The sequence below is a fragment of the Rhodnius prolixus genome, unplaced genomic scaffold, assembly GCF_049639745.1.
Source record: "Rhodnius prolixus isolate KJV_2025 unplaced genomic scaffold, Rpr scaffold_3, whole genome shotgun sequence".
NCBI classification, from domain to species: Eukaryota; Metazoa; Arthropoda; class Insecta; order Hemiptera; family Reduviidae; genus Rhodnius; species Rhodnius prolixus.
The window spans coordinates 20641783-20660247 of record NW_027411603.1 but is presented as its reverse complement, the minus strand read 5'-3'; the positions used below and the strand labels follow the sequence as shown (position 1 = coordinate 20660247).

Sequence of the window (18465 nt, the reverse complement as noted above, 5' to 3'; positions counted from 1 at the left end):
CTTGGCAACGTTTACATTGCACAATAAGCCGCTGTTTGTGAGGTTCCTCAACTGTTATTCTCGTGTAGCAAAGTAATTCTAGGTCAAAAATATCCTTGTTATTATTATTTGGCTCGAGGTCAACGAAAAAAAGTGGTAATGTTTGCTTTGTAACAGGATGAATAACTGGAGTGATACTGCGGGCAATATGCCCATGTTCCGCTAGTTCCTCTTTTATTAAATCGGGAGGTGTGCTTTGATGCAGATACCTTATTACTACCCGATATGCTTTCTCCTGTTCAAGTTGGTAGGTATGAAATTCTGCTTTTTTCTCCCTGAGGTAGTGGATTATTTGTCTGTAGCCGTCAACTGTTTTCGCCTGTATAATTAAATCAGTTGCTCGGGCTTTGCATGTAAAACAGTTTGGACCAATTAACTGTGTCAGTGCTTTACAAAGATCAGCGTACTTGGTTACGTTTTTTAAATATATTGGCGGTGGTTTCGGTATTTTCTGAGACTGAGTAGGCACAGATGCAGGCATTTCATCTGGAGTAGCTAGGGGAGTGAACGGGTTGTAGGTGAGTATTCCTGGAGCTACTATTGTGTCTGGCATGGAATTTGCAGTTGCACTGCTAGGCTCTGGATTCAGCTCGGGGAACAGAGTGGGTTTGCTTGCTAGGCTTGTTTTCGTAGTTGCTGCAGGCGGAGCATTTTTCTTTTTGTCTTTGGGGGGAGAGCTGTGAGGTGAGATTGTTCTTTTTTTAGTTGTTTTTGAACTTACAGAGGAAGTAGACAAGCTGGCGGGAGATGATTTGGAGTTAGATGTGTTGCTGAGACTCATCTTTAGAGTTGAGAATGGAGAATTGGAAGATAAATAAAGAGGGGTGAGAAATTGTCTTAGCACTTGGTTTTACACTCAGAAGGTCAAACACTTACAGAACTGAAGGTTAGAGGTCACTGTGAATGTTTTGCACAAAAAAACTAACAAAAAAAAAAAATTATATTTACATTGTTCTTGCACACCGTTAAACTGGTTAAAAGTACTTTACAATCATCTATTAACACAACTTAAACTCTTTTAAACTGATTATTTAAGAGAGCAAAATAAAATAATTTTACTATCCAAAACGATCATATGGTTCTAATGATATAATTAAAATAAAAATTATAAGAAGACGATTGGTTAATTATATCCTCCCCGATACACGATTTTTGGTGCATTGGACTAACTGTTCTTTCTGGGCTGAATTGGGTTAAGTTTACTAATGAAGTCTGCACAAAGTATACTTGTTCTTTCTTATTGGGTAAAAATAAAGTAAAAAATATTAAGTAGTGAGAATAAGTAAGAGTTACAAAGTTATGATATGATTTGGTGCTAGGATCGATTCTTTGTTTCAGCCTTAGATTTTGTTTCATTTAATTTAATGCGAAATTTATAAAAGTAGTTATCCCCCGACATCTTCGCCCACACGATCGTGAAGCTCCCTTGAAAAGAGACGTAAAAAACAAGATTTTGCTTTATTTGCTTGTATTTTATTAGCAGACGTTCTCTTCCCTAATAATTAAAAATTAAAAACGATTAACGGCTCTTTCTCCCTTCGTATTAGACGTCTCTTCGAGTTCTGAGGCAAGATATTGGTAGAACGAGGGTAGTAGAGTCATCGGCTTCTTCAGTTTCTTCTATGGAACATTGGCATCCCAAAAATTACAAAAATGCATGTTTAAAAATAATTTATGCAAAGAAAACATTACGTTGTATGGAAGCAAAAAATGAATGTCCCGCGCTGATCGGCAGAAAATCTCATTATTAAAAGGTCAGAATCGTGGTAACTAGTGAAGTAATGGTGGTTAAAGAGGATACCCTGGAGACAATAAGAGAAAGGAGGTAACTTACAATGGTACGTCCATGTCAGAAAGATGGATGATGAAAGACTGCTCCAGAAAAAGATTAAATAGAACGTCTAGAAAAAGGAAAAGAAGAGGTTTTGTTGGACAGACACCGTTAAAGAAGACTTGGCTGAGACAACAGTACTTTATAGACAGTTGCAGATAGAAAGAAGCAATAAGAGATAATAAATTTGATTGAGGATGTTTAAAGACAGTTACAAACAAATCACAAAAAATAATAATAATAATAATAATAAGAGTTGATAGGAAAATAGATTTTGAGGAAAATGTTGTTATTTATTTATTTTATTTATTGTATAAGACAATAAGTCGTTACAATAGAGTTGTGATGACAAACAATAAAATACACACTAAAATAAACACACTAAGTTAGTTATTTGATACATTTAGCAAATTCAAAAAAAGAAAATAAACAGAGTAGCACAAAATTGTGAATATCAAAAATTTAACTAACCAAAATAAACAAAAGATAGAATCCTCTACTGCGTCTATTAAAAAATAGTTTAAAACAAAATACCGTTGATTAGATTCTAGATCAGACTATTTTTGTGCGGCCCGCGTAACAAAATTGAATTAAAAAAGCTTTTAACGACCAAGAATATATCTTTTTTTAAAAAATAATAATCTGGATCTAAGGATTTATTCAGCTCCTAGTGAATTAATCTTTCTAAAATTTTTATGTATATACATAACAACATTGTTTAAAAAAATTACTGAAACTTAAATTAACCAAGAACAAATTGTTAAGTGAAGATTATTTACCCTAATTTTTTTATATATATATAATAAAAACTGTAAGAATTCAATCTGTTAGCAATAACGGAAACCAGCTATTCAAAACTATTTCACACCTGATTCTACCGGTGCTTTTATCGAGAAATTCCAGTTGAATAAATTTCATATAATTTTCGCAACAATTTATTTGAGTTACTCAATGGTTCATATCTCTTTAGTTACACAAGTCTGTTCTAGTAACTTTGTAATAAATTTATATCTAGGCAAAATGTTATGCTTTTTTTTCGCTTTCAATCTCTGTTTAGATCTCCATGTTTCTTCTTTAATCTTGTCACATAAATATCTCGCGGTAGGTATTTATTTATTATTTATTACATTTTTTTTAGATTTTTTTTTTTTATTAACTGCGAAATTTCCAGCGCTTCGGTTTTATTTATTATTAATTTAAGGCACGTACAATATTCTCTTTTATACATAACTTCTCTTCCTCTAACCGTACAGTAGTAAGTGGCTCCTAAAACCAAGGCCAGACAGTCTCTGCATATTCCTGCGTAAGGATCTAGCCGGCTAAACTCTGTGCTTATCTTTTCTCTAGCAAAAGAATTGAAAATAAAATATATCTTATAATGTATAGTTGTTTACAAAAAAAAAGGTAGCAAGAAGTAGAACAACAAGAACAAGAGCATTTTCTGAAAATTTTCAGTAACTTATTTCTCGAAATCTATTTAATCTATGTTGTTGCAACAAAATTACAGTTATAAAAGAGGATTTGCCCTACATTATAAAGAAAATTTGGGAATTTTATCTTTTATAGAAAAAGAGAAAAAAATTGTCCAAGTTGTGTGTTTTTCAACTTTACGCTTTTTCGTGCAGTTTTTGACGATCAACCCTTTATACAACTGTCCTGCCGGACAGTTTTAATCAGCATATTCGCCGATTCAGCAAGTTTACTGCGAGGCGGAAACCTAGGTCGAAATCTCTAACTGATTAATCAAAAAACTGTTCAATCTACCACTAATGGATCTACTAGTTAAGGATACAATAAACATGCATGCTGCGACGGATAAAAATCAAAGAAATTTATCAGCCCTGAGGGAGGACCTAACCACATTTTCAACAAATATTTTATTTATTTATTTATTTAGTAATATACAATCTGTATAAGTGTATAAAATGAGTAAATTAGAATGTGGATGAGATATATATGGTTCGTGAAGAGCAGGAAGAGAGAAACTACCCAGCGCTAGCACTCTCTACAGGATATTAATGATGATTCTTGTCTTCAGACTGCAAGGAAGTCGCGGGGCCATTGGCGATTCAGTCGTCAAGAAGGATTGTTAGGAATGTCAGTGGAGGCGAGAGGCAGTACAAGAGATTAGAGCAAGTAGAGAGAGCAGAATGGAATTTTCGGTATTTCGTCTTGGCGAGTTGGTCTATGAAGGAAATGTTGAGGTCGTTATGAAGAGTGAAGTTAGTCACGTAGAAAGGAGCGTCAACTATCTGTCGGAGGAGTTTTGACTGAAATGTCTGTATAGTGCGTATGTTTGTAGGTCTGGCTGAAACCTACAGCTCTAGTCTTTAAGTCCACATAGATTTGAGGATAGTGTTTAGGATAATATTAAACGTTTGGTTTCAATGTGCATTTTGGAGCGTCGCCCAATTAGTCAGTACAGCAGTATCGTACGTTTTGTCATTGCTTGTCTTTTAAGTCTAGTGTGTAGGTTCCACGTGAGCAGTTTGTCTATGTAGAGCCCAAGGTAGCGCACCAGAAATGTACAAGGAAGAGGATTACTGTTGAAGAGGGCAGGTGGACAGGAGCCCCGTCGGAGAGTAAACGTGGCATGCTGGCATTTTTGTGGGTTCATTTTAATCCGCCACTTCTTTGCCCAGGATTCTATTTTATGTAAGTGGGTCTGTAACTTTTATGAAGCTGATGAAGGATGTGTACTTGTGGCTAGTATGGCTGTGTCGTCTGCATATGTACAGAGCAGTGTAGAGGTTGTACAGGTATGTCTGATGTGTATACTGTGTAGAGAACGGGGCCAAGTATACTCCCCCGCGGCACTCCCGCCCCCACTGTGGAGAAAGAAGAGATTGCTGAGCCAGTACTGACTTGAAAGAATCTATCTGAGAGATAGGAGCGCACAATGAGGTAATATGTTGAGGGAAGTTTCTTTTTTAGTTTGAACAGTAATCCAGGATGCCAAACACGATCGAAGGCTTGGCTTACGTCTAAGAACGTCCCTGAGCAATACTGTTTTCTCACCAGTGCTGAAGCGATAGCATCCCGGTGGCATTGCTGAGCAATGATGACTCATGAAACCAAATTGGTGGTCTGGCATAATACCAAACTCCGACAATGTACGGATTAATACGCTTAAGTAACAGTTTTTCTTGAACTATTCCTAGAGTCGGCAGTAAGCTGATTGGTCTGTAGGATAAGGGAAGGTGAGCAGGTTTACCAGGTTTCGGAACCATTCGCACCACTGAATACTTCCAGGATAGCGGAAAGTATGTAGTGCGAAGGACAGATTTCAACAAATAAAATTTCAAAAAAGCTTTCATATCCCAAAATCATTGCTTCAAACCAATGTCTAGTTTAAAGTAGTCCATCACTACAATAAAAAATGTATTGTAATGAATTAAAAATCTAGTCGAACGTACCATCCGCAAAGTTAGGACACAAGATTTAGTTTGCAAAGATATTTTCTGTGGATTGATGTACCCAGGCAGGTTGGTTGTGACTGGCTGTCAGTGGCAAATTCCCTTTACCCTCTATATCAGTGTGTCATAAACTCTGCCATTCACTATCACAAAGAGAACTTTCCGCTTAGAACAGAAGTGAAGATGGATGAGAAAGGTAGGTTACGTAGTTAGTGAACCAACTAGTTGACGGTTTGTTAATTAGATCCCTAGTTTAACAATCTTCTCCTGGTGCCTCTCTTAAAACAACCCCTCAGTACAACTTCTCTCTTATCTGCTGTACGAATTTCCAATAAATAATGTTTTAAAAAAATGTAACAGTGCCTGCAGCCTAACAAATTATATCAAAGCTTAAAACATCAAATAATGCTTAATGACAAGTCCTTGATTTAATAAGCACTAATAAACACGTAAAGAAGAACTCATATTACTTTGTTTATTTCTTTTAAATTTAAGACCCATCACCATCATTTGTTTCTTTGTGAATGCCAGGTTTTTATTTATTTACACGAGCAATCTTCAGTTACAATTATAAAACGTACTTAAGTCATAAATATTATAAAACTGGAATCATTGATTGTATTTGAAAACATTTCTTTTATCACATCTAACCGGGTTGTACTCTAACCGAAGAACTTCAGAACAGTATGCAAAATCTGAAAATGATTATTACTAAAAGAAAAAGAAACCTCGAGTAGTTTTAACGCAGAAGGCGCAAATACTATTCTGTCAATAGCAGCTTTACTTTCGCTTCTATCATTCAAAGGTTTAAAAAGAATTACTGAACTAGAATAGAGAGATAAAAGCTGAGTCAAACACTTGCACTATTCTGTCTTCTAAGTACTCATCGATAAATAACTGTTATTTACCACTTTCCAAAGGTTTTAAGCAAAGGAGATCATAAGTAGTGTAAGTACTCTTAAAGAATATAATGTGTCGAAAGCTATTTGCAAGTAATATTGAATCGGTAGTAGTACTTACTTTAGCTATTCACAGAATTACTTGCAAGTAATATAAAATTGCCCTATTTGACTTTTAACTCAATAGCAATGTCCATTTTCTGTTATAAAGTTTTTTTGTTTTTTTTTTAATACAATCATTTCTAAAAAAATAAATGGCTCAATGATTTTTTCAGAAATTAAAGCGAGGAAATTGAAGCTCAGAAGCTTTGAAAAGTCATTTCAATAAAGGGGGGAAAAAATAGCAGAGAAATGCTACGATTGAATAAAGAACCACCAGATTTCAATTAAAAAAACTAAGAACAAAAATTATATAGAAAATACACAAACCAAGGTAAATTTAAAAACAGACTAAAGAATTCTGGAACAGCTTCAAATAATCTAAGGGAAGCAATCCAATTCTCTAGATAATTGGTTCCAATACTTAAGAAAGAAAACCTACCACAAGATAATAGCTCTTTATTTATTAACAAGCCTCAGATAACAAATGAATCTTATACAAATCAGTTAAAAAATAAATTCAAGAAATCCTGTCGGAAGTCTCAAGAAAAGAGGTGATGAGGATCCGTAGGTCATTGAACTCACACAAAATGTCATTCCAAATATGTTCACTTCATTGATTTCTTTTGTTAAATTACTCATCATATTACATAGTACCAACTTTTTTGTGTGCAAAAGCAAAAGGTGTTTTTCCAAATATATTTAATTGTACATATTCTAGGTTTTCAATTCTGAGGCTTTAGAGTACAAAGAAATTCAGAAAAAGGCAAAGAATATGAAATTATTATCAATGTTTTATAGTGAAGTATTGGCATATGTTATTCAATCAACCAATTTATTTTAATTGCCTTTTCCATACCGATAACTGGTAAACCGATAATTGGATGGGTTCTTTAATTAAAATCTACTTTAAAGGTTAGAAATTGCTAGTGTAGAGGGAAATAATCAGAATTGAATTGTGCATTTTCACTTTCGCAAGGGAGTGTATCAGTGGCTATAGTTCAGTAGTGTCAGCTCCCTTTTCTCCTATTTTCTCGTACTTACCTATATTCTATTGTATAAATGCATCTTTGTGGAAAATGAGTTTTGATTCAATCAATGAATGGAACTCCAATTTTCTTTATTTGATAGGTTTAAAATGGTTAGCTCCATACATTTATGTATTTTTATTCTTAGTACAATGTTTATTTACTCCCACAAAACTCATAAGAGTATTTTTAAGAATACTGCACTACTATCAAACATTCCAATAGAATAATCATACTGAACATTTCCTATTTGTTCTTCTGAATAAGTCCTTTGTAATATGTGACTCAACTTTCCTTTGGTGTAATAAAATAATAATACTGCTCAGATAGCGAGTATGTAATATTATAAGCATATTGTTTTGGTTTGTAAATATTTGTAGAAAATGTGACAGATTGAAGTTTTATTATAATATTTTGTTGTATTCATTTATTTTATGTTTATTATTATTATTATTATTATTATTATTTGTGTGGGTGTTTGTTCAAGACGCGTCAATGTCTGAGTATTTTAAATTAGGTTTATTTTAATAGAATTGATTAATTACTTTATCAAAACGTTGATGCAAAATATTTATGGCATTTGGAGCTATTGGGAAAACTAGGAAGAGCCTCAGCGAAAACAAAAACCTGCAGTGTGGGATACTACAAATTAAACACTATTATCCGCAGAAGTTTAGATCTTCCCATATTCAAATAAGTATCCCAAATGGATATCTACATTTATTTATTTTTCTGCTGTGAAAATTCTGTGCATTACCAAAAAATAATGTATTTACCTAAAATTGTTATTCTATTATTAAATTATTACTACTATTTAATCTAATTATTTTTATTCTAAATTATTTAAATTTGATTCGCTATAAATGTCGAATAACATATTAATATTAATTAATCATTAATATAAGAACTCAAGCTCGTGAAAAGTCACGAAAAAAAGAGACGAATTATTTGTATTAAACGAAATGAATAAAATGAAAATTGATTTGAAGCTATAAGTTTTCAAGATTATCGCCTATTATTATTATATTATATTATTAGGTCTATACATGAAGTGTTGGTAGTTAAAATGATTTTAACTAATTATTGTTTTGTTTTACAGAATTTGAAGAATCAGATTATGACGACCAATCTCTGGGTAGAACAGGTATGTTATATCTAAGTAGTCATAATTTTTATTCTATTAAAATAATGTCTTCCACCGTTTTAAAAGCAAGTAACCGTTCAACGTTTGCAAACTACATTACTACATTACTAATTACAGAGATATGAACTCAAGAAATTATTTTTCAAATATTATTATTATTACTATTATTAAGTACACCTATTTAATTAATAGGAAAAATTCTGTGCGAACATGTGGACGTCTTGCTGTTAATACAACTCCATAGATCCAATAGACAAGTTTTATTCAAATGATAGAAATTTTATAAATATGAAGTTTCCTTTTTCCCTGCATTCATAAATAATAGGATTACTTTAGCATTTTAGAGGTAACTTAATGTCTTAGTTTTAATGAGACTGCATCTAATTATCATAGGAAATGGGTAGTGTTCAATGAATAGCTGTCTACGAAAGATGAATTTTCGTCGTTTATTTATATATAATTTAATTCGTTTTCTAACACCACTGCCCAAGGAGAAGATGCTATCTAGGTTAAATAGGGAAAGACTGAAGTGGATAGCGGAAAGATTGGCTGGTTCAACAAAAATAAAAAGTAGTGTGTTGTCAAAGTGACGGCTGTTTTTGTAAACGCAACAACTTTATGAACCATTTTGTGAAGGTAGATAGAAATCCTGTTGCCGGTCACAGTTAAAGAAAAGAAAAATGCTATTGCAAATGAAACTACGAAAAATGCAAGTATGATTTATTGGTTGTGCATAAGTGATAAATGATAGGGGCAGAATTCTTTCTTGATGGAGTGAAATAAAAAGTACGCATAGTCCACATTCCACAGAATGTGGTAATGAAATATTCTTTGCCAAACTTAGAGCCATAAAATTTAAGAAATGCGTCTGTTGGGTTTTAAGATTCCACTAGTTAAGTTAGCGTGCAATGAAATAATGGCGCCTAAAGTAAACTATGGAGATATCTAGAGGCTCCATTTCACTTCTCACTTCCCAGCTGGTCAGCTGAGAACTTAGTTTCCAGAACATTTAACCTCTTGTCGCTGTGGATCTTAATATAATTTGTATTTGTGAGTGGCATTTTTGGAAATCCTGATAATGGGTAAAGATTTACGCATTTATATTAATTAAATAGAAATTATACTTAAGAAAGTCATGTTAAGCTCCTTCTATTAAAACTTACGAGTCCATGTTGTTACTCAAGAATACAGACGGTGTAAAAGAAACTTTTATCTACATACTCTTTCCTTCAATATTTTATCTCCTTGCTTAAATTTCAGTGGTGAAAAGCGTGCTATGTCTAAATTACCAAAACTTCCAATGCTACTACCAGTACTGTGAAGTAAGAAATAAATCAGGTAGAGGCGCTCAATTTAGTAGAGGTCCAACATGCCATTATCTTCTGATTTATTGAGATGAAACTTATTAGGAAATGAAGATATAATTGTGCAATTGATTTAATTACTATTCATGGTATGTATATATATTTTTAATACGTGTCTTCTGGGTTTATTGAAGCCTGGAGCTTTTTTTAGTGCACTGCCGGTCTCCGTACAGTCTTATCTTGTTACATATATATATATATAACACTGTCTTTTTACCGGACAGTTTGCTGTAAGTAGCTGCTAAGAAGAGAAATTCTATGGGCCAGAAGCTGGATTCGAACTCGGTATATCCATGTTGAAATCTAATGCGCTATCTACTGAGCGGTTTATTTGTTGGTGGAATTCCGTGTTTGTAGGAAATCTAGTCTCAACTGCAAGTACCATTAACTGAATTAATTTTTTACTTCAGCTATATTTCCTTAAAAATGGCTCTGTACTATTGTTCTATAATTTTCATGTGAAACCCTTCTCTAAAAATATCCCTCTTTTTTTAGGGCAGTTTGAACATAGAATAGGAATGGGTTCCCCCTACAGTAATCATGGATTATAGTGTAGGGTTTTATTAACAAGAGTACAGTGTTAATAAAAATTAAATATTTTGAAATTTGGAATTTGAATACAATTTGTAAGTTGCTGGATATTTCTGTAAGAGGTTTTTTTTACTTTCTCTTCCATTAATCACTCATACAGATTGGAACCCGAAGTCTCTTTCGATGTACTGGCGTCCTGTGCATCGAATTTCCATTTTCCCTCACTGCATTATTTACTCATACTACTGGGTAGTATTTTTTTTTTTTTTTTTTTTTTGACACGCACTTTATATCCTTAGCTAATATTACTCATAGTTGTGGGTTAATTAATCTTCTTCTTCTATCTATCTAATTGGCGTTACAACCCTCAGTGGGTCCTAGCCTCCCCAATGAGTCTATTCCATAGTTCCCGGTCATTTGCAGCCGCTTCCCAATTTCTCACCTTTAGCTGATTTCTTGCGTCACTGATGACACCATCCTCCCATTACAACTTTGGTCTGCGTACTCCTCTCTTTCCGCCTATTTCCACCTCGAGCGATCTTCTGGGAATCGATCCGCCATCCATTCTCGTCTAGCTCAGTCTTCTCAACCTTATCACACGTACCACATCCACCTCTCCGAACAGTTGATATAGCTCCCTGTTTCGTCTCCTTCTCCAGGACATCTCTCTCCTTCACAGGACCGAAATCTTCTTCTTAGTTTTGACCATTTGAAGGGTCTATAATCAGAGTTGCTGTGATATAAACTAACTAAAGTAAAGAAAGGTAATAGAGAAGAGTAAAAGACGTCAACTCCTAAATCTAAAAGAAGTCCAGTTTTTTTTTTAACATCCAAGAAAAAAGCTTTAATAAAGACTCTACTGTTTACCCAGACCTGATCACCAGTAAAGTAAAGCACTCCAGCAGCAGTCCGCGAACGATTATTTTAATGAAAAGGTTTTGACAAATTCGATTACTTTATTCAAACATGCTTAAAAAATTTTTTTGAAAATACTATGTAGTTAATAGAAGCATATGATTTACTGAAATGGTACCTAAGAGATTAATCAAACGGCTGTGGTAGTTACTAAAATGGCTGGAAAAATAAATCAAATTAATATTTGTTGGTATGAACCACGCATTGCATGATCATTATCCTCGTGAATCATTTTCTAATGAGATAATTAATACTTAAAAGCAAACGGAAAAGTTTGAACAATTATGAATGTTAGTTAACTTTATAATTAGTTTTGCAAACTTTACATGACTGTAATAAGAGCCTCTTTTACGAAATAGAATTATTTGGGAAACATGTAAAAAGTGACATAACAGTGGAATTGTCAAGCGAATATTTAGGCCATATAAGGGTGACCGACTAAGAAAAGTTGTATTAATTAAAATTTGAAAAGTTTATTAATTTAATTGTAATGTATTAATTATTACGCGATTTCTTTCATTGTTAATGCGCAGTAATATTTTGTATAAAGTTTGTCTGAAATAAATTTTCTCCCCTGAATGTTGGGCAAATTATATTCTTAATATATACATTACAAATATTATATTTTACTTTCGTTTAACTGAAGTTAATTTGCGTGTTAGTTGTTCCTTACAGAAACCTTTGTCATCTAGCCCAATCGCCTCCTTATTTATTACCTCACAACATGCCGTGTCCTGGTAATCACTGAGCTACTAACTATGACTGTCCTTGTTTTTATGTGATTTATGTGTCCTTTTTCATTCTCTAATAACACTTGTTAATAGTCTGAAACAGAATTGTCACACTTTAGATAACATTTGAGTATCTCCTCTAGAGACTTATTTTAACTTCAACTCTAACTAAAAAATGAACTCTAAATTAGCTCAGTTGGATTCATTTCTGTTAAACTAATTACTGAATACATCTGGCCTTTTTTCCTCTTTTTAATTTTTTGAATTATTTTACTTGAAACATTAAATAAGAAATAGTTTAATAATAGTAAAAATATTTCGTTCACCAATATTTGATGGGTATTTTTACTTTGACTGTATATTTGACCTAAAGTTTTTTTTTCGCATTAAGTGTACAAAAGGCCATCTAATTTGGGTAAAAAGACTTACACCTTGTCAGTTGGTATCCATTTATCTTCATGATGTTCATTTACGGGCTCCAAATACTAATTCTTCTCTAAGTAGAAGCAATTCTGGCATAGTTCATTCCCAAGGAATTTCTATGTTCTCAGAAAGCAATTTTCAGTGCTGAGCAGTAATTCTTCAATTTGGTTTTTAATTCTTCAATTAAAATTAATTAGTCTAAATTAATTAATTAGTCTAAATGGCTAAATGTATGGCTTACCACATTTTGGAAATTTTTAGTAGTTTGTTACCACTTTAATTTTTAAAAGTTTAAACGAATTACTATTTTTACCTCTACCTGGATTTCTAAATTTCTCTGCTGCAACTTTCTAATCCCTGATTATAGAATTGCATTTGTTGCACGAATTAGTGTACCCTCGTTGATGTGGAAGATGCCAGTTTGCTGTTCAAATCCCAAAGTTTTTCTCTCTTTTTTTTATGTCCTCTATACGTTTGGTGTTGATTGATAACTACAGTGCCGAACAAAAGTCTGCATACACCCTGAAAATTTGTCTTCTATCTCGGTCGGAAAGGATATCTCGCGTGGTTTCTTTGAATAATGTTTGCAATGTTACGATATGAAAATCCTTGATTATTTAATTTAACTATTAATCTGCGTTCTGACACAGGGATTTCCTTTCTTTGGTGAACAATTTTAAATAATAATAAATTCTTAACTAACTCTGATCCGCCTATATTCACGTTTCAACTAAAACTAATAAATTTGTAAATATTAAGATTTACCCTAACTAGTAAGTATTATTATAATATTGAATTGTGGACTTTTGTTCAGGCATGAACTCCAATCTTTTTATTTATATGCAATGGGAGATGGCAGAGGTCTTTTCATCTCTCATATATATATTTAGTAACAATAGTTACAAATGTTTAAATCACATTTTTTACTCTAATAATTTTTTATTTTGAAAATTCCCGAAATATTTGGTGTGGTGGTATGTAGACTTTTGTTCGGCTCTGTACATTAAAACTTAAAGGTGCGATGGGGTTTTTATTAATTTTCATCGTGTGTCTTCAAATGCATTAAATTGTTGAAGATTTTTATAAGCATATTTTTACTTAATTTATTAAAGTAAACTTTTAGGATAATTGTTATTAGATAGATAATGTACTGTATTTAGTGATTCAATATACACAGTACAGGAGTTCTGTGCTTTACAGTCTTCATAAAAAATGATTAAAAATTAATATTAATTGAGTTATTTAACTACACTTAATTAAACTAAAAATATTTTTCTAATTAATTACTTTTAATTAGAAAAAATCTTAATTTTTAAGCTTCTATTGTAAGGAAATATATCAGGTGGTCTTTATTTTGAATAATTAGAAATTTATTAAAAGCATTTTCTCTGTCAAACTCTGATAGATAGTGGAGCCTAATTGGTAGATAAATGGGACATCCAATTATCAGGTGTTCTAGAGTTTCGTGTTTGTTTAAATTATTATATAGAGCAGACGGATTGCGTATCAATAGAGTGATAGCCTCTTCTTTTATCACTTGTCACTCGTTAGCTGGCTCACAACCCTTATTTTGTTGAGTATAATATTCATTGTATATTTTACCTTGTAAGTGGTTGTATAAATATTTTGTTTCATAACTACACAATAATGCTTTGTGGAAGACAATAAAATTTGCCAAAAAGATGGCGAAGAATTAAGAGTTGTAATATGGACTAACTCTTGCAGTCACAATTTATCAGTTCTGATTAAAAGAAGAACCAATTTCTGATGAACATTTTATCATCTTGGCGTGCACAACACGAGAACTGAGAACAATCAGATAACCTCCCTTACCTCCATAATGCTCGCCCGACTTATATTTATAAAAGAACAGGTCACAACAATAAAGTGAATTAAAATTTCAAAAGTAAATAAAAGAGTTCTCTCCGAGGTGGACATTAGCTCTTTTGACTAGGTAAAAGTAAGTATATTTTGTTAGATAAAAAAAAGGAGCAAAAAAAATTTTAAATCAGTTACCTTACATTAATGTAAGTGATATTAAATGACTTGCCAAACAAACTAGATTTTAGCTGGTGAAAGTTGACTGCAATATCTTCGAACTAGAGAATGTTTGATCCTATAAATTGGATGAAAAGTGCTTACTTGCCGTTACTTTTTAAGAGATAAAAATGCGCAGGAGTTTGAATTGAAGAAGCCAATTATTTTTTTATACTTTAAAGAATGTTTCTCAAAAATTATAAAACATAATTTTTAATTTATATTCAAATATTAGTTTGTCCAAGTCATGAATAATCTTGGTATAAGAATTTAAAAAAAAAAAATCTGCATTTAAAATACTCTTTTTTTCTCACACCTTTGTTTATTGAGTCAGTTTACATAAATAATGATGAAATTATTCTAATATATTACAAATACTAACTGTATAAATCACTTTTTTATCAAGGTAGATTACATATTTTAGGGAAAGTAATTGAAAATTACGGTTTAGGTTAGGTAGCCTAATAGAATTCTCTGACATTATACAGGGTGATCCATTTAAAACGCACCAATCGCTAATAACTTTTTAGGAAAGCGGAATTTCGAAAAAACCCATGAAGTAAACTATATGTTTTTTTCGGTCCAGTTTTCAAATTTTTCATCCCCGATGCTGTATCTTTATTTTTGGCGGAGTTAAAAAACCTAATCAAGGTTTCATAAGGACCACTGGTTTTGACAATGATTGTGAAAACTACATAAAAAATTATGAAAAATTTCGTTGATCCCGTTTCTATATCCCTAATATTTAGTCGAGATATTTATGATCAAAGTTACAATTTTATCATCAACTCATGAACGGTTTTCGATATTAATTTTCCACCAGAAATACACGTTTTGGGAGCTCCTCTGACTGCAAATAATGTTATTTGTGACGCAAAGATCAAAAATAATAATAATTAAAGGTTTAAAAATGTAGTGCAATGTAATGGTTATGGATGAGTTAGAATAAATTTGTTTTATCATCAAATAAGCAACCAACACATCATTTTAATGCACCCAGTATGCAAGACTTCTTGACCTGTGATTGCGGTAAGGATATCTTGCCAGGAAGGGGCGGGTGTTGGTCTAGTGGTCATGAGCGTCATAAGTGGAAGATCCCCAGTTCGAATCCCTCGTATGAGTACATTTTATTAAAAAATGTATTATGATGTATTAAGTGTTATGAATAACTGCATACGCGGGATTCGAACTGGTGATCTCTCACTTACAAAGCCACGCTCTTGATCATTAGACCAGCAACCTGGCAAGATATTCTTACCATAATCACAGTTCAAGAAGTCTTGCATACGGAGTACATTAAAATGATGTGATGGTTGCTTTTATTTGATGATAAAACTAAATTATCCTGATTCACCCATAACCATTACATTACACTTCATATTTAAAATCTTCAATTATTATTATTTTTGTTTTTTACGTCACAAATAACATTTTTTTGCAATCAGAGAACTTCCCAAAACGTGTATTTCTGGTGGAAAATTAATATTGAAAACCGTTCCCGAATAGATAAAATTGTAACTTTGATCTTAAATATCTCGACTAATATTAGAGATATCGAAACGGGATTAACGTCATTTTTCACAGTTTCTTATTTAGTTTTCATAATCATTCTCAAAACCAGAAGTCCTTACGAAACCCCAATCGGGTTTTTAGCCGTAACTCCGCCAAAAATGAAGATACAGCATCCATTTAAAACTAGACCAAAATAAACATATAGTTTACTTCGTGGGTTTTTCCGAAATTCCGCTTTCCTAAAACGTTATTAGCGATTGGTGCGTTTTAAATGGATCACCCTGTATTATTTAAATCAAATTTTTTGACTTGAAAATTGAATCTGTGTCTGATTTTTCGTTTGTTTTTTATCAAATGTTCCCTTCCTCTATTTGGCTCTAGGCAATACAAATATCGTATTCTTCCACAAATCCTTTTTTATCTTTATTTCCTCTCTGATATTTGTCACCTTTGTCTATCAACCAGTGACAGACAATATACTATCTGACAGTTATGAAGCAGAAGACATTCACCTTAGAAATAGGGTTTTTTTGTTTTGTTTTTCTTCTAAATTAAAGATAAATTTAATTTCAAAAGTGATGTTATAAGTAGCTGACATTGAGCTGTAAGAAGCTCCTACGAGAAAACAAATTGTAGCTAGGTCTTCAAAACCGATATTGCTGAGGCACCAGTGGCTCCTATCGTAACAACCTGCACTCCTCTGAAAAAATGATAGTTTAAAGTTCATTATCGTAAGAATGTCGCTGACCTTTTACTAAAATATGTAGATCCTCCCTTGATATCTAGCTACTACTGAATATCCTGTAACTGACTAATAAGCAAGGACACTGTTAAGCCGCGTACCGTCCTTTCTCGGCGGTACCGTTTGACAGTTCTCCATCTCGCCTTTTTCTATTTCTCTCTCTCTCTCTCCTTATTCCAATTCTCGTAGTACGCGTTATTTTTCGTTAATTTTTTCCTTTGGTGTCGCCGCCAATATCTTATTTTTCTATTTTGTAGTTTTGTTTAGTTCTCAGTTCCCATGGTTTCAACCTTCCCCTTCTCTATCCTCTCTTACCCGTGGGGTTTTTCCGTCTGCTGTAGTTCAGTACGCCGCTGACTCTGTGCAAATAAGTTAAGTGCTCCTCAATTCCATACCGCTTCGTAACGAGTCGACGTCTGGCCCTGCTCTGCATCAGATATAGTACGCGTCCGCTGGACCAACGCTTCAAGTACAGCTTTTCGTACTTCCGCAACGCTTCATCATCGGCTGCTTCCGGCCCTACGTCACTCGAGTCTGCCGCTGGTGTACTTCTTAGGGTACGTTTACAACGGAGCTGTGAGTATAGATGATAGCAGAGATGATAACTGATAGAGTAAAATATAATCGCTGATTAGTGTGCACAACAGAGCTGTGATACATGCAACATGTCCGAGAAGTGAAGAAGAGTTTTTATGTTCAGCAGCAACAAAAAAGTATATTTTAAAGAAAAAACGCTTTAGAAAATATCATGTACATCCCATAAATAAAAAACGAAGTACTTTGGGCGAATTTCACTATTTATATAAGGAACTTAGAAATTATCCGGATCGTTTTTTTTAATATGTGAGGATGGGTCCCACCCACATTCGACTATATTTTAGAAAAAATAAGGTCAAAATTAAGAAAACTTTGGAAAAATTGTCATGGAAATCCTATAACCATAGAAGAAAAACTAGTGATAACTCTTAGGTTAGTAATGATTTTATTGAAAAAAAAAAAAAAAAACAAATAAATACACATGAAAATAAATGTAAGCACGATTTGAAAAACAAAATATTGTTTAAAAGTAAATAATAAAAAATAATGAGTAAAGACAGCACTAAATAATTTTTCGACGTCCATTTTGAAGCTCCGATACTGGAGTTCAGCTAGCAGAAAAATGAAAAATTCAATTCTATCATCTATGCTCGTTTATAGCAGCGAGTATGAGTCACTAGTCGAAGCTTCGTTGTGCACGCTCACATAAGAATGTACTAGGTTATTCTATAAGCGCTGATGCATCACTGCTATCATCTCTGCTATCATCTATGCTCACAGCTCCGTTGTGAACGTACCCTTACTGCACCTCTACCTGCTAAGAGTCACTTCCGCTGATATCTAGCACTTCGCTTCATCCGCAACTAGTGCATTGATTGTACTATTACCTCTTCCTTCGTGCGCATCTAGTGCATTGATTGTACTATTACCTCTTCCTCATCCGCATCTAGTGCACTGGGTGCACTATTACCCTTCCCTCTTCCGCTTACCTCACTTCCAATTCTAATACGCCTCTTTGGGCTTGAACCCCAATATTTCTTACGCTTCTAGGAGCTCAGCTACACATTACACACACATCTTTACACACTTGTTTACTTTAGCTCCTTAATAGTTCCTATTCCCTTCTACCGCTTAATTAGAGATCCTTCACCGCCTGGCGGATGCTGTGTGCGCTCGCTTCCGGTGCGCTAAAGGTAAGTGTTTTCTTGACCATTTTC

At 33.2% G+C, this 18465-nt stretch overlaps 1 protein-coding gene across 1 annotated transcript in view; it reads left to right on the top strand.

Moving 5' to 3' along the window:
• LOC141453579 (acetylcholine receptor subunit alpha-like) overlaps positions 1 to 18465 on the top strand; it is a 338623-nt gene that overhangs the window by 260631 nt on the left and 59527 nt on the right. Inside the window, exon 4 of the mRNA XM_074126968.1 lies at positions 8412 to 8456. Within this exon, the coding sequence (XP_073983069.1) occupies positions 8412 to 8456 (45 nt within the window). The remainder of the gene's footprint in view (positions 1 to 8411; positions 8457 to 18465) is intronic.